General features: G+C 51.4%; 1 protein-coding gene across 5 annotated transcripts in view; it reads left to right on the top strand.

Moving 5' to 3' along the window:
• Mad1l1 (mitotic arrest deficient 1 like 1) overlaps positions 1–22007 on the top strand; it is a 348970-nt gene that overhangs the window by 254067 nt on the left and 72896 nt on the right. For all 5 annotated transcript variants that reach the window (XM_013070590.3, XM_021254641.2, XM_004840361.4 and 2 more), the window contains one exon: positions 829–1036. In XM_013070590.3, coding sequence (XP_012926044.2) covers positions 829–1036 — 208 coding nt within the window. The remainder of the gene's footprint in view (positions 1–828; positions 1037–22007) is intronic.

The following is a 22007-nucleotide window of genomic DNA, read 5'->3' as shown; positions in this document are numbered from 1 at the left end:
TGGCTGGGTCTGGACTATGACAGGTAGGCCACACTACCCCCCCCACACACACACACACGCCACGAGATGTGGTGGGGACTGGTGTGAGGTCTGTGGCAACTCTCTTCACTCCCTTTCCAGTTTCTCCATAAGTCTAAAAGCATTTTTAAAAAGGCTTATTTGTTTTTTAATTATGGGCCCTCTACTTACACACCTGTTGGAGGGAAGATAAATGCAGTACCACCTGCAGCTGCACTGTGTGGTAGTAAGAACCTAGTCATTTGAATATCTGCATTGTGATGTGTTCTTAAAATTGATACTTAAAGCTGAGAGCAGTGGTGCACACCTGTAACCCCTGCACTCTGGGAAGCTAAGGCAGGAGGATTGCAAGTTCAAGCCCAGTCTGGGCAACTTGCCAGCTAAAGAAGACCCTGTCTCAAAATAAAAAGGGGCTGGGGATACAGCCCAGTATGAGAGTCCTGGGTTCAATCCCCAGGAGACTAGGGAATTCCTGTGTACTGATGACTGATATCCCAAGGAGTGTGTGGCACTTGCTGTCTTATTAGCTCAGTGACTCTTCAAGGTCAGTGGCAGGCAGCCTGGCCCCATGTTGGGCAGTAGGCAAGCAGAACCTGCTCATGCGAGGAGCCTCACCTGGCTCATACTGCAGCTCATGAGCACTGAGACTGCCAGCTGTGCAGCTCCCTGGCACCCACCTCATGATGCTCAACCCGAGACATGACCAGACTGAGCAGCTCTCCAGTCTCAGGCTGGGTTTGTGAGCATCCTGTTTCTTCTGTCTTTGTTCTGAAAGCCCCCAAGGTGACCCTGTGCTGTGCTGTCCCACAGGGCGACTATGACCAGAGCAGAACCAAAGTGCTGCACATGAGCCTCAACCCCACCAGCCTGGCCAAGCAGCGCCTACGTGAGGAGCGAGACCGGCTACAGGAGGAGTGCGAGCGGCTACGAGGGCTTGTGCATGCTCTGGAGAGAGGAGGCCCCGTCCCCACTGACCTGGAGGCCACCGCTGGCCTGCCCTCGTCCAAGGAGGTGGCAGGTAGGCTCCTTCCCTGGCCCTCGTCCTACAGTCAGGTCCCCCAGGCACCCGCCAGAGCAGCGGGGCCACATGGATGGCTGGACAGGTTGCAGCAGCCCCGTGTCCCACAGAGCTGCTCCACATCACCAGGGGCCGTGCAAACAGGGTCAGTCATCAGGTCTGTGGGCGACAGGAAATAGCTCAGGCAGCTGTGGAGAAGCATGCAACCAAGATCTTCTCAGACCCCTCAAACAAATTAATACCATTTATCAGTTGCTGTGTGCCCCATTAATCATGAGCAAATCCAACCCTCCGTGAAAGCAGGGCCATCTTTCACTGTGCTAAGTACCCTTCACAGAGACCAGGGCCCTGCCACAGAGGCCTGCAAGGCTGGCCACAGAGTGATAGCCTGCGATACCCACTTCAGTCTGTAAGTCAAGGTGGTAACCTCAGGACCTGTGCTTGTCATCCCTGACACACTGAAGTGACAGCCGGAGTCTGTTCACATTGTGCCTGGAGAGCATTGCAGTCAGCAGGCCTCGCCCTGGGTGTGTCCACCCTGCAGCAGCAGAGACACGGTTCTGTCTGCACAAATGGTGGGGGAGTAGTCCCCACACAGCATAGGCTCCAGCAGGCTGAGGGGCCTGAGGCCCAGTGATACTGGAGTGCTTGGCTCTGCTCCACACTAGGTCTCATGGTGGCCTGGAAATTCCCTGGCACCCAGCCCTGCCATCCTGCAGCTCTGATGTTGATGACCACCCTTGTCACCTTGCCCTGGGAGATGTTTGCAGGGGCATCTGTTTCATTCTGTTTTGGCAGTACTGGGAATTGAACCCAGGGCCTTTACACTGAGCTATATATATATCCCCTCAGTCCTTTTCCAAATTTTTTTTTTTCTTTTTGAGATAGAATCTAAATAAGTCACTAAGTTGCCTAGGCTAGGCTAAAACTTGCAGTACTCCTGCCTCAGCCTCCCGGAGTGCTACAGTTAACAGACATCCACCACCACCATGCCCAGCTGGCAGCTATTTTCTTGATATGCACCTCACGTTTTTTTCTGAGTTGCCTTTCATCTGTGAACCCCTTTCCTATTTCCTTCTCATGTAATTGTCAACTCATTCTGTGAAGCGCTTAGCATCCCCGAGAGTGTCCTCAAGCTGGGAAAGCATAGGTGTCGTCTTGGGTCCTTCCTGCAGTGCAGAGCTCAGCGTGGTGTCAGGCAGATGGCTCACATTCTCCGAGTTGGCCCTTTATTGTCCCCTCCCATTTGCTCCCGCCTTTATTAGAGTGCTGAGATGGTGTCTCTGGGGACCTGGGACAGACATATAGGGCTGGTGTGCAGATGGTGAGGCATGGGTCCTAGAAGAGGCCAGGCTGGGGCTGGAGTGGCCATTTACATCCTCCCTCAAATCCGCTGTCACTTACGTGGTTGTAGCCCTGCTGACAGTGAAGCCTAGAAACCCTCAGAGAGCCTGGCACATAGCGGGTGCTCAGTAACTGCATGTCATCTGTATTTTCATTGCCCTTGATCTTGCTCCGGGTCCCCATGGCTGTCTTCAGCATGTGATGTCTCCTGGACAACACCAACCACTGTCCCTACTTTGCCATTTTCCTTCCTGACACTGGAGCTCATATACTGCCATGGGGTCCGACTGCCAGCAGGCAAGAATCTGCACCTACAGCATCTTGGAGGACCACATCTGCCTACATAGTTGCTCATCCCAGGACCTCATGTGTGGCCTCTGAGCAGTGAGCACAGATGTGTAGCAGTGCCCACCCCTGCACACCTGGCCCAGCCTCTGCAGCTCAGGTTTTCAGATAAGTGCTAACATTGGCCTTATCAAGTCCACACCATTCTCTATGGCCCAGAGCATCTGGGCTTGTTAAGAAATATGCCAGCCCTGCGTCAGAGTCCCCACTCTTTCTTCCCTGGAGCAGCAAAGGAAATGACCGACACCGTGTGAGAACCAGCTGGGCTTGGGGCTGGGCTGCAGCTGCTGCTCTGAGCACCTCATTATTTGGGGGATCTTTATGCTTCTGCCCCACTCTGCTCCAGACTTTCATTTCTCATTGGCACCCTTTGCTCGAGGCCCCAGACAGCGGTCAGGCAGAGGGAGACTGCTGGAGCTGACACATCTGCCTGATCATGCACCCTCAGCAGCACACAGAGCCCCAGCTGACCCAGGCGGGGCGACCATGCATGCTGTGGAAGGGGTCTTCTGCTGCCTGAGAGGCTTTGTGGCTCGCACCAAGAATCCCACTTTTCGTTCAGCCCAGATGGGAAGCAGAAGCCAAGAGCAGGGAAGGCCCTCCCATGGGCCTGCCCAGCAGAGGGTGGCAGCTCTGGTTGTCTTTCTGGCTTCCACCACCACAAGGGCTTCTTTGTGGTCTGGGCTGCAGCTACACAAGCCACTCTGTGTGTACCCTCTAGGGTAACATCTCTGGGCTTGTGCTGTCTGTGTGTCCCTGGAGAGCTTTTGTTGAGTCTTTGTGAAAGGGCCCTTGGGAGACACCCTCACCATCATGAATGTCACATATCGGTCCTGAGTCTCTGCCCAGAGACTGGTTTATTCACTTCTCTAGTAAGACCTCTACACTTTTCCTGTCAGCCAGGCCCATGCTGGCCTTGGGTACCCAGAGCTAGGAGTCTGGCAGTGACACATGTTCAAGGCTGCAGCAGATGGGCTCAGAAGAGGGGTCTCTACCTCAGACCCGGGGGATACTGAGAAACCCCCAAGCTGCCCTTAGAGAATAAGTCAGGTCCAAGGTTGACTGGAAATCGGAAGATGAGGGTGAGCAGAAGCAGGCCAGATGTGGGCAGCTAGAGGATGGGAAGGAGGCACTGGGGCAGGGTGGGCATTTCTGCTCAGGTGACCAACTGCACCTCCCAATCCCAGGCCCCTGGGGTTGGTTTTTCATTTCTCTTAAGGCTTACACCCACAGAGAGAGAAAGAATGTGACCACAAGCTTTCACATTGGAAAGTGGGTGCCTGAGGGTTGGTGACCAGGCAGATTTGGGAGAGCCAGTTCTCAGCCCATGTATGGGGCAGGAACCAGGCTGCACAGGCCACAAAACTCCCAGGGAGCCCAGGACAGTACAGGGATACTGGGCAGGGGTGGCTGGCTAAGCTGAGGAGACTGGAGGAGGCATGGTAGACTTTGACAGAGGAAAAGATAGTAGGAAACAGGGAGGTGATATTTTCCAAATGGAAAGGGGACTAAGACATAGAAGGAGGGGGAATAGGGGGAAAAGGGATGAAAAAAGAATTAAGATGTGTTGTGTATATGTGCCAGCTCCCATCACAAATATAATCATAATGTACTGCAAACATGTACCAGTAAAAATAAATTCTTAAAGAGAGATGCAGATTCTTGGGCCCCACCTCTGACCACTGGAGTCAGAAGCCCTGGGTGGACCCCACAATCTGATCATAAGCCCTATGGGCTCATCTGTACCACAGCTCTGGGGAGGGCAGGTGGAGGGCACTGGATAGGCCCAGGCAGGGTGGGAGACCTGAACAGAGTACAGGGGTGAAGCAAGCAGCTGGGACCACATCCAAGGGGGCCTTTTACCCAGTGGTGACCAGAGAAGCTGATAGACTCAGGAGGGCTGTGGCCAGCTCAGCTGAGACATGCGTAGTACAGCCACAGATGGCAGGCAGGGGTCCCCTCGTGCCTGATGATGCAAAGATAGTCAGGGATTCCCAACGTCCAGTGGAGGAAAGACCCCCAACATGAAAAATACAGAGCAGAATAAGTAGGAAAGTGAGTCCCCAGGGAACAGAGGACCAGAGCAGAGGAAGCCTCCAGAAAACTGTGCCCTGCTTATGCTGAGACGGGTAAGAACAGGCTTTCAATAGTTCTATAGAGCAAGGTACCCAAAGGAAATCCAAAGAGGAGAAAATGGACTTTGGGGAGCTAAAAATACCTAGAACTAAATGAAAATCTTAGTAGATTTATGAGATAAAGTTAAGAAAGTTTATCTGAAAGTAGAAGAAACAGATAGTGAGGTGGAGAAAAGGATAAAAAGGTAAGAAACATGAGAGGACTGGTCCCGGAGGTCCAGAGGAGAGGCACAGGAGGGAGTACACGGTGCCTTTGGGAATGTTCCCCAGAGCAAGGGAGCTGGCACCATGCTGCAGAAGATGCTCAGAAGGTCCTTTGCACAGATGAGAGCAGACCCTCCCAAATGCACATCATCACCACCCTCTAGGGCATAGGGGACGGAGAGAAGACCCTGTAAACTTCTAGAGAGGAAAAAGAGACATCCCCTGCCAAGGATTAGGGATCAGATCTGCATCATACTCTTCAGCAGTGACACTGGAAGGACACAGGCAGGATGGAAAGTGACCTGTACACCCCAACTACCTGCCCAGGCAAGTTCGAAGGAGGGATTACGTGCATTTCTAGATGAACAAGGTCTTAAATATTTACCTCCCATGTACCTTTCTCGAGAAGCTAGTCAAGGATGTGCTAATAAAACGAGGGAGTAAACAAAAGAAGATACAGAACCTAGAAGACAAGGAAAGCACAGGCTACGAGCTTTGAGGGCTGATGGCACAAATGGAATCTGTCGATGTTCTGGGATGTCCTCAAAGAGGAGATGTGGGCCAGGGCCTTCCAAGCCACGTGTTGATGTGGGCTGCCATGAGTGTGGGTCCTCTGGTCCCTGGGCTGCTTGCTGCCTCTGGCAGCACGTGGTCACCTCCCCCACCCTGTGTGCCATTTCTCATTTGTGTTTACTGCCCCACAGAAAGTCAGGAAGTGCCAGTGTAAATGGTGTATACAAAAAAAAAAAAATGGTGCCCGAGTTAGTGGTGAGTGTGTATAAAATGAAGCAGGAAGAAAAGCATAGGCAGTCCTTAGCTCTAGGAAAACAAAGAAGCAAGAGTAATCATGGTTTTCCACATGGCTCTGCTCTGATCAGCATTTGCACTGTCACTGGAGAGCTGAGGCCAGATTTAAACAGAGCTACGAGCAGGTATGTTGGAAGGATGGAGCTAGAAGGTTCCCACATGGAGAGTCTGGGGAGGAAAAGCTAAATCCTTGTCTTCCTGGTGGGAAAGTAGTAGGTAATGCCCAGGTCAGATCCAAAGATGGGATTGAACATGGAGAAATGTTGTTTTGTGCCAACATGAGCAGCTGAAAGATGAAAGCCAAAGTCTCAGGGAAAGAACAGAGGCAAAGTGAAGGAGACGGCTGCTCCCTGACAAGTCTGGCATGGCTAGACTCTAAAATGTAAATTTTGCATAAAAACAAAGTCTGAAGTTGAAGAGAACAAAGCCAGGAGTGCAAACTTGTGTGGGAGCTTGGTAAGCTGCAGCCCAGCAGGAACCTTCCTGTAGACCTCTGAGGATGCTGGCCATGAGCAGACAGCTGTATTCTGAGATGTCCTGGCTACATCCAGCTCTGGCCATCCACCAGGCAGGTGGGAGGGAGATTCAGGTCCCCAGGGCCCCCTTCTTGGACTCCTTGGGGACAGAACTGTCGCCTCAGCAGGGAGGGCTTCTGGGAGGAGGCCCATGGCCATGGTCAGTTGTTTGGGTCAGGTCAGCTCCCTGGGCTGTTTTGGGGGCTCCCAGTTGGAAATAGGGTGAGTTGCAGGGAGGGCATGGCTTTGGCACAGTGGGGGCCCACTGTGTACCTCCCCACCCCAGTCCTTTCCACCGCTCTGTCCGTGCAGACCTGTTTCTTCATGCAGGTGAGGAAACTGAGGCATGAACAGATGAAATTGCAGGCTAGACCTGGCATTCCCCCAGGCCAGGATGTACCCTATCACCACAGCCACATTAGCCCGAGGTTGGTGCAATCCTGCTGGGCAGCGGCCTCCCTCTGCCAGGGAAACTGGTTGGACTGTACCTCCTTGTGGGCCCCTACGCAGCAGGTGGGCAGGCTGTCATGGCTTTGCCATTGCTGAATGGGTCGCTGGGCCCAGTGTGGCTGAGTGTACTTCTGCCTTGCTAGGCTCCAAGTGTGCATGGTCTTGACTCAGTGAGCCCCTTAATCACTGGCTTTCTGTACATGGGCTACAGGGCACAGGCCTGTCACCAACAAGAGGTCCAGGTCAATGGACAGTCTCTTCCTGTCCTGAGAGCAAGGGGCAGAGAGAGCAGAGTTTGAAGTGGGTGGTGAAGGAACTTGCCATCTGCCCTTTCTTGAGTCTGTGTGTCATTTGCCCTGAGTTTCTGAGATTTTCCTCTGTTCTCTGCTTGGGGCTCAGAGCTGAGGAGGACATAGAAATAACCGAGGTGGCCTCAGCCTTAGGTCCTTCAGAGGCAGCTGTGTTCCAAGGGTCAAGCAGGGACACCCATGGGTGATTCTTCTGGCTTCTCTGATAGGAATTACTGGGCAGCCCTTGCCCGGATCTCGGCCCACGGAGACTGAAGTCCAAGCCCAGCCTCCTCAAGCCACTCCTGGCTCTGCATGGTCCCCTGCCATGCCCAGGCTGTGCCAGGGAGATCATTAATTGCAGTTTAATTAGGCAACACATTAATATTAAAACAATCTAATCTTGTCAGGGTGACACATTGAAGGTGATCAAATTTGTCACTGCCTGTGTGGGTGCAGCGGATTTCAAGGTGTCTCTGGGGAGGAGAAGGGGAGGTGGCCACCTGAGTCCCTGTCCCTATGCCACCTGCTATGGCCTAGAGAAGAGGGCATCCCCGGGGGCTGGTTTGGGACCTGCAGAGAACAGCACTCTCCTTTCCTTTCCTCATGTGCTTCCTCAGCTGCTGCCTCTCCAGACTGACTCACCCACTTCCACTCCCCTGCCCTGGCTGCAAAACCACGAGCAGGGCAGCAGGGACCTGTCCAGTGCCAGGAGCCAGTACACGGGCTCTCACCTGGCTTGGGCCTGTCCTTAGGTCATGGTCCCACATCCCCTTGTCCCTAGGGCAGGCCCATGGCCTCCCAGCCCCCAACTGCTCATAAGGAAGTATGAGTGTGAGGACAGAGGTTGGCAGCTCAGAGATAGGGTGCAGGGGTCTCGTAGTGGGTGCCGGGGCTTTGTCACCCATGGCCTTGTGCAGGTGGCCTACCCTGAGCAGGTAGCTGCTGTGTGTTCCAAGCCCAGCCTTGAACCTTGTCACAGGTACCTGGAAGAGCCCCTCTGAGCAGGATCATCCCCAGCAGCACCCAGGCTAGCAGTGAGCTTTCTTGGCTGGGTGTGGAATTCTAGGCCAGCGGCTCTTTCTCTTCAAAATTAATGCTGCCTGCCTGTCCTGCGGCCCCTGTGGTCCCCGACAAGCATTCTGCAGTCATTCTGACAACTACATCTTGACGCGTGTAACAGGCGGACATACAGACGCAGGCCCTGCAGTGGCGCCTGTAAGTCAGCAGTCAAGACAGGAGAGCGTGCCCTGCAGAGCCAGCCCTGGTGGTTTTTGTGCACGTTGGTGAATGGTGTGACAGCTGTGGTGCGGAGGGATCTGCTGGGCCGTGGCTGCTTCTTGCCAGTGTTCATCTCAGTAGACTATGAAAGCAAAGCCTCTGTTTTGGCACCAGCCTCTCGAGCTGTTAATCTTGCTTGGTGAGATGCTGACATCCCTGAGTGTCGGGCTTGTGCTTGCTGATCTTAGCAGGTTTGTACTTTCCTGAATCCTCATGTGCTGCTTAATTTTGGGTTCGACGCTGCATGTTTTGAATACCAGGGTAGGAGATTAGAGATCTTTTTTAAGTTCTGTGAGGAATGCTGATTTCCGCTGGCTTCCGCAGGCAGCCTACCAGGGCTCCTCACACCTTCCAGCCTCAAGGTCTATGCTTTGCCTCTGGGGTTTTCTCATGCCCTGCTCTGTGTGGGCCAGTTGGGTCCTGGGCAGTGGTCCAGCCTTGGTGTGCTGTCCAGGTTCCCATTCCACTTGGCCAGTTCACAGATGCACTTAGAACTTCCCAGCAAGATCCTGACACATCCCATGTGGCCCCCTGGGTACCCTGGCTCACCCTGCCATGCCCTGCCCTGCCCTGTGGTCCAGTTGCACAGCAGCATTGTGCACACAGCTGGGATCAGCATGGTACCAAGAGGGAAAGAGCAGGATTCACTCTGCTCTGTGTCAGAGAGAGGATCCACCCTCCCAGCATTCACCCTGTGCTGTGACCATCCTCCGAGGGGTTTCAGGCATCTGCTAGCATCAGCTCTGCAGGATGCCTGGACGCTGAGGTAGGGGAAGAATGGATTTCTCCCACTTGCTTCTTGGGCCAGAAAGTAAGGGCCACCCTTGACACCCTATCTGCAGTGTGCTTGTGCCAGAATTCAGAGCCTTGAGTCCAGGCTGGGCAGAGCCAGAGCCAGGGGTGACAACCCATAGCTGCAAAGCTCTCACATTGTGAGATCACCAGAAAGGGCCCTCTTGCTTGTAACCAAAAAGCTTCCCCAAAAATCTCCAGGCTCAGGTGCTTTACCAGTGAGTGAATCCTACCAAATGCTTAAAGGAAAATTAACAGCAAGCACATACAGTTTGTCAGGAAAATAGGAAAGGGAGCTTTCTCAACATATTTTTTTGAAAGCACATGCTCGCCTTGATTTCAAAACCAATGACAAGACTGAAAAAGGAAATCACAGGAATTTATTTATTTATTTATTCTAGGAACATGAGGCTGGTTTAGTGTTAAGCATTGGTTGATGTCATCAAAAAACAAAAAATCACACAGATCAATTGATATTGTAAGAGCATTTGTCAAAATCCAGCACCCATTCGTGACAAACTCTTAGCAAACTAGGAAAAGATGTGATTTTCCTCCACAAAACAAAGACCATCTAGAGAAGGCCCATATCTATGTCAGACCTCAGTGCACAAGACAGGGAACATCTCCCGCAGATCAGATCCAAGGCAGAGATGTTCAGTCTGCCACCCTTGTACACACGCCAGAGCCCCAGACCTGGAGGAAGAGGAAGAAGGGATGGCAGACAGGATGGAAGAGACGGAGGTGGGTATTTGCCCTCCACGTGTAGCAATAAAAGGCTCAGACAATGAAAAGGAAACCTGAGTCCAATGACTCATTTGATAGTCTCATGCCCTTTGGCCCTGCTGAGCTCACTTCATGAAGTATGTGTGTGTTGTATATTATTAAATACGAACAACAGGCATGTGCAAAAGCATAACACAATTTCTGTTCACTGCCCCCAAAATGGAATCCACAGGTACAAATCCAACAGAGTTACGCTGTAAGCTACAGAATGCTGTGATGGGGTTGGAGGTACAAGTGGACAGAGAGCCATAGTGAGCTCACTTGGGGGTTAGGAGGTAGGGTGCAAGAAAGATGCCAGCTCTGCCCCAGCTGAGCTGCAGGCCCAAGTGGTTGAATAAGACTCACCTGGGCTTGCTGGAAAAACTTTCCACGTGCCGAATATTGAAACTAGATCCATATCTTTCAGCATGCACCAATCTAAAATTGAAGTGGATCAAAGATCTAAATATTAAAATGGAAACACTAAATCTGTTGGAAGAGAGAATAGGACATAGGACATAGGAGTAGGCAAAGACGTCATGAACAAAACCCAGACCACACAGAAAATACTACAAAGAATCAACAACTGGGACCTCATCTCATTAAAAAGCTTTTACACAGCAAGAGAAACCACCACAGAGTAAAGAGACAACCCATAGCATGGGAAAATTTTTTTTTACCAGCTATTCATCAGACAAAGGACTACCATCTAGACTCTATAAAGAACTCAAAAAAAATCAGACCCCCCAAATTTAAAGACCCAGTCCAAAAATGGTCATCTGAAATGAAAAGTCTCTTCTCAGATGAAGAAGTAGAAACATCAGGGGCTGGGGATTTAGCTCAGTGGTTCTGGCACCTTCCTCGAAAGCTCAAGGTCCCAAGTTCTATCCCAAAAAGAAAAAAAGAAGTAGAAACAGCAAATAAATATATTAAAAAAAAAGTGTTCAACATTACTGGTCATTCGTGAAATGCAAATTAAAACAACGCTGAGATTCCATCTCACTCCAGAAAGAATGGCTGCTAACAAGAAATCAACCAATATTGGGCCGGGGATTTAGCTCAGTGGTTCCAGCGCCTGCCTTGCAAGCGCAAGTTCCCCAGTTCGATCCCCAGTACCAAAAAAGAAAAAAACAGTACCAAGAAATCAACCAATAACAAATGCTGCAGGAGCTGTGCGGGGGGGTGGGGGGGGGGGTGGGGGAAGCTAGCTCCACCCTTGGTGGGAGTGTAGACTGGTGCAACCACTGTGGAAATCAGTGTGGAAATTTCTCAAGAAACTAAAAGTAAGGTTCCATTTGACCCAGCTATTCATCTTCTTGGTATCTTCCTGAAAGAATTAAAAGCATCCTACCTCAGCGACATATGCACACCCATTTTCATAACAGCATAGTTTGTAGTAGCTAAACCTTGGAAACCACCCAAATGCCCAAGAACCGATGAATGGATAAAGAAGATGGGGTTTTTTTTTTAATGCAATGGAGTACTACTCTGCCGTGAAGAAGGATGAGCTTCATTCCTAGCTAAATGGATGGACCTTGAGACCATACTCTTTAAGTGAAATAAATTGGGCACACATGTTTAAATGCTGCATGGTTTCTCTGGTGTGAGAAACTGAAAGTGGAAATAAGGACTAAAATGTATAATAGATATTGGGAAAGGGGAAGAAAATGTTCAAATGAGAAGGGGAACAAGGGAGGGAGAAGGAAGAAAAGAAAGGGACAATTTTTAAAAGTGAAAATAGAAGGAAAAATGGAAACAAAGCTTTTGTACATAGAACGGGGAGGGGGCTTGAGGGAGGGAATGGGAAAGACGAGGCGGGCTACATTATGTACAGGTGCAAGTTCCCTATGATGAGTATCATCATGATGTATGCCTAAAATGCACCAATGAATGTTTTGCTAGTTAAAAAATTAAAAACTCTGGGCCGAGGATTTAGCTCAGTGGTTCCGGCGCCTGCCTTGCAAGTGGGAGGTCCTGAGTTCGATCCCTGGTACCTAAACAAACAAATAAATAAATAACTCTCCTGGGCTGATGACACTGCATGTCTAGTCTCTTCCTTAGCTAGTTCTGCCTCTTCCCCTCAGGGCCTGCGTCTGGCTTTGCTTCCCCCGCTGAGGTTCACGGTGGCAGAAGACAGGGTTAGATTTTCATTCTTCATATTTACAGGAACTGGAAGCCTATGTTTCCGCACTGTCACCCATGGTCACGGGAGATGCCCACTGCAGTGCTCCAGATGGTGGAATGCTATTCAGAGGGGACAACACGGGGACGGGGAGTGTTGTGCTCAGCAGATGCTGCACCATGGCCTCTGTGGCTGGGAGACTCTGGGAAGGGGCAGAGGTGCTAGTTCGGGGGTGGGCCTGGCTGCTGGGCCTCAGGGTGCAGGTGTGCCATGGAGCCAGGAATGGGGGAATCTTGAGAGTGATGGAATGGGTCACACAGTCCGTACCTGTGTTAGATTCTATAGAACTCTTCTCCAAAGGTGTCACCTCACTGGGTGATATGTTTAAATTCTAAATAATAGTGACATTTCGCTAGGACATGTGGCTTTATCATGATGAAAGATGTTCTCACTTCTCTTGGCAGAATTGCCCCATCATAAACCACTGCATCTTCACTGTTTTCGGTTGTGTGTATAGAAACCTACCTTTTAGGACTTTGAAAGAACGATTATTTTGTATAGGAAGTTTTAGCTTCTTGAGTCATCTGTTCATTCCATCACTTTTAAGCTTAGAAGTTCTTCAGTGATTTGATAAATTCTGCTTTCTTCTAGACTTTCTGGTTTACTTTACATTTAAAGATGTAGCACCCTTAGAACTTTGGCATGTGGTACAAGGTCAGGGTCTCAATCAGTCTTTCTCCAGATCACTAAAGAATTGCCCTATGCCATTTATCAGAGGGTATTTCCCTCCACTCAGACTTACAATGTGTCTGTCTCTCTGTTAAGTTCCTACACATAACAGGATCTGTATCCACCTGGTTTGTTCCTCTTTATTTCATTCATCTGTATTTTTAATAATTGTGACTTTATAGCATGTTTTAAAATCTGATGTAAAACAGGCATTGCTTTTTAACCTAAAGCTATTCTTAACCTATTATTATTCTAAATGAACTTTAGAATTACTTTGTCAAATTCAAGAAAAAGCCAGTGAGATTTTATTTTTAATTGATATTGCTCTGAGAAGGAGCAACTTGGTTCTGTAGGGTGGAGGTTCCCAGATGCGGGCTAGGTAGAAACCTGTTCTGGGTCAGGGCAGGAGCATCAGCAAGCAGGGGGCTCACCTAGCCACTCTGTGCCATGTGGGCACCAGACCCTCCTGTCACACCACTTCAGACTGCACCGCCTCTGGCCACTAGAGCTGAGGTTTAGCTCTAGCATGGGGGACAGGATGTCTGCCAGGGTGTCTGCCCCAGGAGCGCCCTGGTGTGAGTGTGCATGGGGCTCCTCGGGGTTATCAGTCAGGGCCGCCTTTCTCTCACTGCACACCCACAGATGCGCCTGCTCCCTCCCACTGCCTCTCGCAGTATTACTGTGCCCCTATGGCAGCACACTTAGGGTATATCTGCTGGTTGGTGCTTTGGGGCATACAGGAGCACACACACACACGTGAGAGCACAGGAACACATGTGCACACATGGAGATGCTGCCATTTAAGGAGTCAGGTCATGGGATACAGGGAGCAGGGGAGAGGTCACAGTAGCGTCAGCAGCTACAGCCCAGGAGAACCAAGCATGCAGTTCCAGTTAGAAGTGCTGGGCTCTTGGCCCAGGAAGACCCAGTGTCCCTGTTCACAGACAGGCTGCCAGCAGGCTCTCACCTTCCTTCTTAGGGACAGTCTGTCTTCTATCCTCCAATGCAGATGTTAGAGGCACCCAGAAGCACTCTCGTAAGGCACATCCAGAATATGTTTAGCCAATACCTGGGCATCGTGCCCCCCTCAGGATGGCACACAGTCAGCCCCAAGTCGGGACCTCCCTATGGGCTGGACACTGGGTGGTGACACCCAGGCCTTGGAGCACCGAGGAGAACCCAGTGAGGAAGGGTAGAGTTAGGGTTGGGCAGGGAAGCTGGGCCCACCCCACTGATTCTAGGGCTGCTGCTTCCCTGAGGTGCTGTATCCGTGCTCCACCCCACCCTTCCTGGAGCTGCTGTGACCCCACACTGCCATGGCCTTCCAGCTGACCAGCTCTGTGGCCTCAGGGCACCCTGGCTTTGGTCCCTGAGCTCTGAGCCAAGGCTGAGCTCCGTACCTCAGGGCCGTGGTGAAGCCTCTGAGTCCAGGCGCTGCAGCAGTCCGTAGTGTGTGCTAGAAGGGGTTGTAATGAGGATGGCTGCCCGTTGCCTGTGTGGGATAAGTGACCCAGGCTTGTGAGCAGGGAAGCAGGAATGGCAGCACAGGAAGGTCCCTTCTCAGCAGTTCCACAAGTAGTGATGGGTGCTTGGGTTTAGGCTCTCCCTCCATTGACCAGTGCCCAGACACCCAAGATGTGTGGGATGAAGGAACAGTTCCCGGAACAGCCTTAGGACCTGCAGCGCTGAGCAGTCAAAAAGTCTGTGGGAAGGCTGCTGCTGGGTCAGGCACGGCCGTGGGACTCCAGCAAGGTTGTCATCAGGGCTCCATCTGCTGGGAAGGGGCCTCTGGCTGCAGAGGGGAGGACAACTGGGCTCAGAGCTAGGTGGGGCCCAGGTGGGAAGGGAGGTGGCTGTGACATGTGGAACATGACCGCTCCAGCCTTCCCTCCACACCCACCCTGCCTGGCTCTCCACTGCTCCGGAGATCACAGGCTCTGCTGCCTCAGGGCCAAGAGAGTGTGGTGGTCACGGTCAGGCTGACTTGGTGGGGCTCCTGAGCAGTCAGGCCCGGCCCTGCCTCGGTATCATCCCGGCAGGGTCTTCGGAAGCGGCCAGCCAGCTTGCTTCCTCTCAGAAGCTGCTGTTCTTCAGGCCTCTGGGCTTCCATCCCTGACTGCTCCTCCAGAGCTGGGTTGTCCCCACTCTGTTCCCCAGTCCTCCTCTTGGGCCTCAGCACCAACCTGCTGGCCACCTCGTGTCCGTCCCCAGGGTGCTCCATCCCATCTGCAATCACCTTCCCCCATTGCTTGCTCCCTCCCTTGAACCAGTGCAGCTGAGGCCTCTCACCCTTCCCTCAGTTCACAGAAAGATAGAGCCCTGTGCTCTGCTGTTGCATGTTATCCTGGGTCCCCATGGCTGGGGTTGGGGCCTGCCTCTACCTGCCCTGTGACCCTACCAGCTCTGCATCCAGGCAGTGTCTGCAGCCAGAGATGGCCATGTAACTGCAGTTGCCTGACTACAGCCCATTTTCCTTGGCTTCCTCGCGTGTCTATAAACTTTGCTGGGTAGCTCAAGCCAAGTGCCCAATTAAGAATTTCCGTGCGATTTCATTTACATTATCAGTTGAAGTGGGAGCTCTGCAGTGCCTGACACAGTGAAAAGGCGCAGCCACCACAACCTTCCCATTGTCAGACACTGGTATGCCTGAGCTAGGTGGGGGTTTAGAGGTAAGCCGGAAGCTCTCAGTGGTCTGAAGGGGAGGTGGGCCCTTCAGCATGGGTCCTATGGGTTCCTTATGGGGAGGAAGAAGTAAATCAGTGAGCCTCAACTCACTGGTATAGCCAGGTCATCTCCTGAGTCACCACCTGCCCTCTTCCTTGTCCCTGGAGAAGAGGTGGCCTGCCTCCCACCCACTGAGCTGTAATAAGTCTCCGGTGAGTATTAGCATACAGATTCCTGAGTTGTGTCACTGTGGTCTGCTCCCCTCACAGTGGGGTAGCTAAGCTTGGGGAGCCCCCCTGTGGAGTGGAGATGGTGCAGCTCGATGCTGCAGCCCTGAGTCCAGCAGTGGGCTTCCCTGCAACCCACCCTGCCCAGCCCATGTTCCTGAGCATGCAGTGGCCCCACAAGATGAGCACAAGGTCCTGGTGTACCTGGGGTTATTGGCTAGAAAGGCAGGGAGGCTGGTGACAGGACCGACCGAGGTGTTAGAGAGACTATGGCGAGTAGGACACCAGAGGGGGAGAAAGATAGCATGATGATGGTGATGAAGCATCTATGGCCATTCAGGGTCTTGGGCCTGCCACAGCACTGCCCGCCGTTTCCTGTTGGTTTGGGATGTTCACCACATGTTCAAGGGTGAGCAGTGGGTGGTGCTCTCTGGTCCTTACTGTTAGACCTGGTGAGGAATACACATGTCAATTAACTGTGTCCAGTCCTACGTAAGAACCTGTATTCTCTCATTTTAGGTGTGAGGGAAGGGAACCTTGTAAAGTGAAATGACATTCCCCAGTAGAAGGCAGGATGTGAGTTCCGTGAGTCTCAGTGTCCATCCCCCCCTGGCCTGGAAGCTCCTGCTCCCTTCCAGGGATGTTGTGGTTGGGCCCCTTAGAACCCTCTTTCCATTACATGTGTGGTTCTCACAGGGCAGTGCCTCCCTCTCTTGAGCTGATCTTGCTCCTGTATCATCTATCAGGTGGCCCTGCACCACCTTGCAGCCTGTGAGCTGCTCATCCCTCTGTGTAGTTTTCCTCTGAAACTAGGGTGGGCCAAGGTTGCCTCTCCTGCCCATGACCTGTCGACCAGCTGTAGGCTGTCTATGAGGAAATCATGGGCTCCTTTTCGAGACCAGGCTGCTGGGACAGCAGGGACACAGAGATGAGGCTTAGACGTGCATGCTAACAGACATGAACATGTGTGTTACATACTCTTGAGTGTTCACATCCGGGCAAGCCAGCAGGTGGCCATAGCCTCTTAGGATAGACCAGGTACTTCCAGACCCTCCCGCTCTGAAAGTAGCCTGTGAACAGTCAGGTTTCCAGGCACCCACCCAACCCTTCCTCCAAATCCTAAAGGACCCAGGAGTGGATTTGAGGGAGGACAGTGCTCACCAGGTCCAATCAGGTCGGTGCCGGTGTGTAGGGCTGGAGCCACCTGAGCTGGGGCAACCCTCAGAGCCCCTTGGGATTCCATTTGCCTAGCAGGAATGAAGTCCCACTCAGCACTGTCGTGGGGTCCAGCATAGCTCAGTGATGCTTAGTAAGTTATGGGGGTGCTGCTACAGACTTGAGAACACCTTTGTCACCCAGAAGGATCGGAATCCCATTCAAGTCAGACTTCCCATTCATAGCCCCAGCCAGTCACTAATCTTTTGTCTTTGGTGATTTGCCTTTTCAGAACATTTCGTTTGTTCTGCTGTCTTTCACTGAGCGTGGTGTTTTTGAGGTCCCTCTGTTACATAGCGTGTCAGTACTCGTTTCTTGGTATGGCCCAGTAATTGCCCCGTGGTATGGAGAGACCTTGTTTTATTTCTCCACACAGCCATCAGTGGCCGTTTGGGCTGCTGTGGATATCTGTACACAGCCTTTGTGTGGACAGAGGTTTTCATTTATTGTGAGTAGAGGTGGAGTTTCTGGTTACATGGTAAATTTATGCCTATTGTCTTAAGAAACTATCCAGTTGCTGCACCATCTCATGTTCCCCGAGAGGGCTCCCGATGCCTCTCCCTGCTCACATCCGTCATTATCTGTCGTCTTGATGTAGCCGTTCTAATGGGTGCAAAGTGCTGTCTTATTGTGGTTTCATTTCCCTAATGACTAATGATGCTGAGCACATTCTTACTGCCTATTAGCCATTCAAACGTCTTACTCGGTGAACTGTCTGCTTAAGTCTTTGCCCAGTTTTTTTCTCTTTGCCCAGTTTTTAATTGGATTGTTTGTCTTCTAATCGTTTTCTTAATGCTTTCTTTTGATAAGCAACGTTTTTAATTTTTGATGAAGTGTAATTTATCAACTTTTCCTTCTATTTAGCACTTTGTCCTATGAAATCTTTGCTTATCCCAGCTTTGCAATCACTTGCTTTTTCCAGAAGCTTTTACATTTGGATTGTGATTCTCATACAAGTTATTTTTGGAAACAGTGAAAAGATAGAATCAACCTTTATTTTCTTTGACTTGGATGTTCAGTTGTTCCAGCTCCATTTGTTAAAAAGAGATGCCTTGGGGCTGGAGATTTAGCTCAGTGGTTCCGGCACCTGCCTCGAAAGCACAAGGTCCTGAGTTCAATCTCCGGTACCAAAAAAAAAAAAAAAAAGATGCCTTTCCCCCACTGAATTGTTTTGACTCCTTTTTTTGAAGATTAGTTGATGCTATGAGTTTTGGTGTAGAATCTCTATTTTGTCCTAGTGATCCGTTTCCTTGTGCACAGTAACACCCGCTTTTGATAATTAAACATACTAGAGATTAAACCCAGAGCCTTCTCACTGAGCTGCACCCCCAGTTCCTCCCGTATTATTTTGAGACAGGATCTCATTAAGTTGCTCAGGCTAAGCTCGTACTGGCAGTCCTTCTGCCTCAGCCTCCGAGAATGCTGAGATTACAGGCGTGCACCACTATGCCCAGCTGGGTAGTACTTTCTTGTAAGAACTAGAGACAGACAAGTCTTCCCGCTTTCTTTTTGAAGATTGTTTGCATCTCCGCATCCATCTGTGAGTCAGCCTGTCTTTCTTGGTTCTTCTTAAACAGGCCCAGAGCTCTCTGAGCAGACCTGTGCTTACTGTGTCCCTCTCTGCAGGAGCCTGGCCCTGAGTGGCTGCACACTTGGAGCCTCACTGGCCTCAGGTCTGCTCAGGTCACTGTCTCAGGGAGGTACTACCTTGACCCACCGTATCCCATCACCCTGATTTCCTGTCCCCTCCACTGCTCTTTCTCTTTTTCTTCCGCCTTCTAAAATGCTGCCTCTTTCACTTATTTTCTGTGTGGGCTTTGCGGTGGTTTAGATTTCTGATTTTAAGAGTCAAGGTTTCCTGCCAGGTCAGAGCAGTAGCGTTGACTGAGGTCCCACTGTGTGTAGCCTGGCACCAGGGACTTCATGCACTCGTCAGTCATGCATCTTCACCACCTCAGAGTCAAGAGCACCATATCCCTGCTTCAGCCATGGCCCTGAGGTGCTGTGTGGACAGACGGGTATGAACTTCTGCCCAAAGGGAAGTGACAGTCTAACCAGGGAATGTCAAACTCCATCTCTGTAATGAAACACCCAACACAGTCAACTCACAAAGGGGAAGGGTTTATTTTGGCTCGTAGTTTTGTAGGTTCTAGCCCGTGATTGGTTGGCTCTGTTGCGTTGGGCCTGTGGTAGAACAGCACAGCATGGCAGGTGCATATGGCAGAGCAAAAGAGTGAGAAAGGGACCAGTCTCCTTCGGGGGCACACAGCCAAGGGAGTGGCCTGAGTGTCTCCCACTAGGCCCCACTTCTTAACACTTCACCACCTTGCCTTAGTCCCAGCCTTTCACATTTGGGTCTTTGAGGGGACATCAAGATCCAAACTGTACATTCTGTCCCTGGCCCCTGAAGAGTCATCAAAATTCATTCATTGCCACAAATCCCCAAAGTTTTAACCATTCCAGTACTGCTCAAAAGCTTAAGTCCAGAATCTCTCTGAAACTCAAGGCAAACTCATCAGTGTCTTCATGTAAATCAAATACAGTACGCCCTGCATGGTGGCACATGCCAGTAATTTCAGCACTCTGAGAGGCTGAGGCAGAAAGATCTCAAGTCTGAGTCCACCCTGGTGGGCTCCCTAGTGACCTTAGTAACTTAGCAAGACCCTGTCTCAAAAGTAAAAAAGGAGTGGGGGTGTAATTCAGTGTAAAGGCCCCCTGGATTCAGTCTGCAACACTGCAATCAATCAATCCAAATACAAGTTACATACTTCCAAGATATACCAGTGCAACAGGCATGAGGAAAACATTCCTGTTCTAAAAGGAAGGAATAGGAAAATCAGGAGGGGCCAGCTCAAAGCAGCACTGAATCAGCAGGGCAAATGTTAAGTCCTGTAGCTCCACATCCAGCATCTGGGCACACGGGGACAGGATATGGCCCAAAGAGCTTGGGCTGCCTTGGCCCAGCCTCTCTCAGACTGGCTGCACATGCTGTTTGTAGCTTCTCTCAGCCGATGTCACATGTTCCTGGCTCCTTTCTTTCCTGGGATCTCCACTGCAGCTTTGGCTCTGCTCCCACAGCCCTGTTGGCAATTGCTTGCGGGGCTTCTCACCTCCACTGCATAGCATCCTGCCTCCCAGGCCTTTGAGAGCTCAGTGAACTTGCATTCCACATGCTTGCAAAGCCAGCCTCTCCTGGATGATGCCAATGGCTGAGCATGGCAAACACATCCTGGGGAGACAGTTCCCTGGGTAGTCCTGTGTGCAAAGGCCTCTGAGACTCTCTTTGAGACAAATTTGCATTTTTACACCTCTGAGCTTGCTGGTTTCTGAGGTGTTCTGCTGTCCTGGTGCAGAGCACTTGCTTTCTTCGCATGGGTAATGGCAGTAACACCCCCATTGGCTGCACCTTTGCTATCCAAGCTACAGACTTTCCAAATCTTTCTGCTCTGCTTCTCTTTGCTCTAGATTCCCACTTCCACTTTGGCTAAACACAGCTAGTAATACCCATGCTACAGCCTGAACACTGTGCCACCTTGAAATTACCCCCACCAGATAAACTAGTCCCTCACCTTTAAGCTCAGCTCCCACCAAATACTAGGACATGGAAAAAATGCAACCAGGTCATTTGCTGCAGTGCAACAGGATGGCTTAGGGGACGGGCAGGTTAGGGTAGGAGTGGAGGAGCCAGATGGATCTACCAACCCAGGGCTGGGCACTGAGAGCAGAGAGCAGTTTGCCACTATAGAGCATCAGACAGGTCTTGCTGAAAGGTAAGATCTGCATGAGACGCTGGGGTCATGGGTCATGCTCCGTGTAGCAGATACTAACTGGACTCCAGTGTTGGCTCTGTGTCTTCAGGCAAACCACTTCCCTTCTCTGGGCGTCAGCTTCGTCCTTGGTAAGAGGCCATCGCAGGGCCTGTTTTTCCTGCCTCATTGTAAATTATGAAGCAGCCTCATTCACATTATAATCAGCCAAGGGCCTCCCAGCCCCAGCTCACCTCTCCCACAGCCCCAGTGCACCCTGTCAGGTCCCAGGCTACAGACTCCACATGGACCCAGGACACCAGGGCTGCCTGACGGTAGCAGGAGCAGGGGGACGTGTTGCCATCTGTTCCCTGCCTGGGGCTGGGTGTGTTTGGTCAGTGGGCTGCTACAGTGGACCCCAGGGGCCTAGTTGACTCGCCCCTTGTCCTTGGGCTCCTTTCCTGCCTGAACCCTGTTCCCTTCCTCTTTTTGGGGGGGTGGGGGTGGGTACTGAGAATCAAACTCAGGTCCTTGCGCTTGCGGGACAGGCAGCGGCACCACTGAGTTAAATCCCCGGGCCCCCTTCCTCTTACTGGGCAAGCCCCAAAGGTCCTTAAACACAAAGGCTTCCCACTTCCCTTCCACTCCCCAACCCCAGCTATCACAGCCTTTTGCTCCTTCCAGAGTCCCCTCTGGGGTGCTCCATCTGCTGGGCCACTCCAGCTGCTAGGCCAGGTCTGCTTCTCAGCCTGATGTCTATCGTCAGTTACTTCTCTGCCCAGGCCACAAGTGTTAACAGGCTGCAATAACTGCTCATCTCAAACAGGAGGAAGGAGGAAAAGATTTAAATTGCCTGTCTTGCCCAAAGCAGACAGATTGACTCAAAAGTGACTCGCTCAATAAAAGATGAGCTCTGAACGCTCCTTCCAGGGAGCTCGTCTCTGTGGCCGAGATCAGGGATTAATAACACACCAGCATGTGAGCAGAGTCAGCTCCTGGCCTCACGCTGTGCACCTCCAGCTTGGGAGGTGTGATGCATCCCGGACCCTTGCAGCCTGTTCCCAGTGGGCTTCAGGTCACCCCTCTGTACCAGTCTGCTCTCGAGTACTGCTTGCTGGGCAGGTCAGTGGCCAGAAGCTTCTGGAAAGTTAGGCTGAGCAGCTGTGTTCTCTGCTCTTTGTCCCAGATATGGCATTGGCATGTGGGGTTCTTCTTGGCTGTTTTTTGCTCTGTGGGGGCAGCACATATGCGTGATGGGGCAGGGGGGCGGGTCCTGGGTGTCTGCGTATGTAGAACCCATGGGACTTGGAGGACTGTGCTTTAGAGCTTGTGCCTCATGGCCAGAG

The sequence above is a fragment of the Heterocephalus glaber genome, unplaced genomic scaffold (genome assembly GCF_053883595.1).
Source record: "Heterocephalus glaber isolate CG9 unplaced genomic scaffold, H.glaber_assembly_v1.0 deba00001610, whole genome shotgun sequence".
NCBI lineage: Eukaryota > Metazoa > Chordata > Mammalia > Rodentia > Bathyergidae > Heterocephalus > Heterocephalus glaber.
Note: the sequence above shows the minus strand (reverse complement) of the source record. Positions and strands in the feature narration are given on the sequence as shown.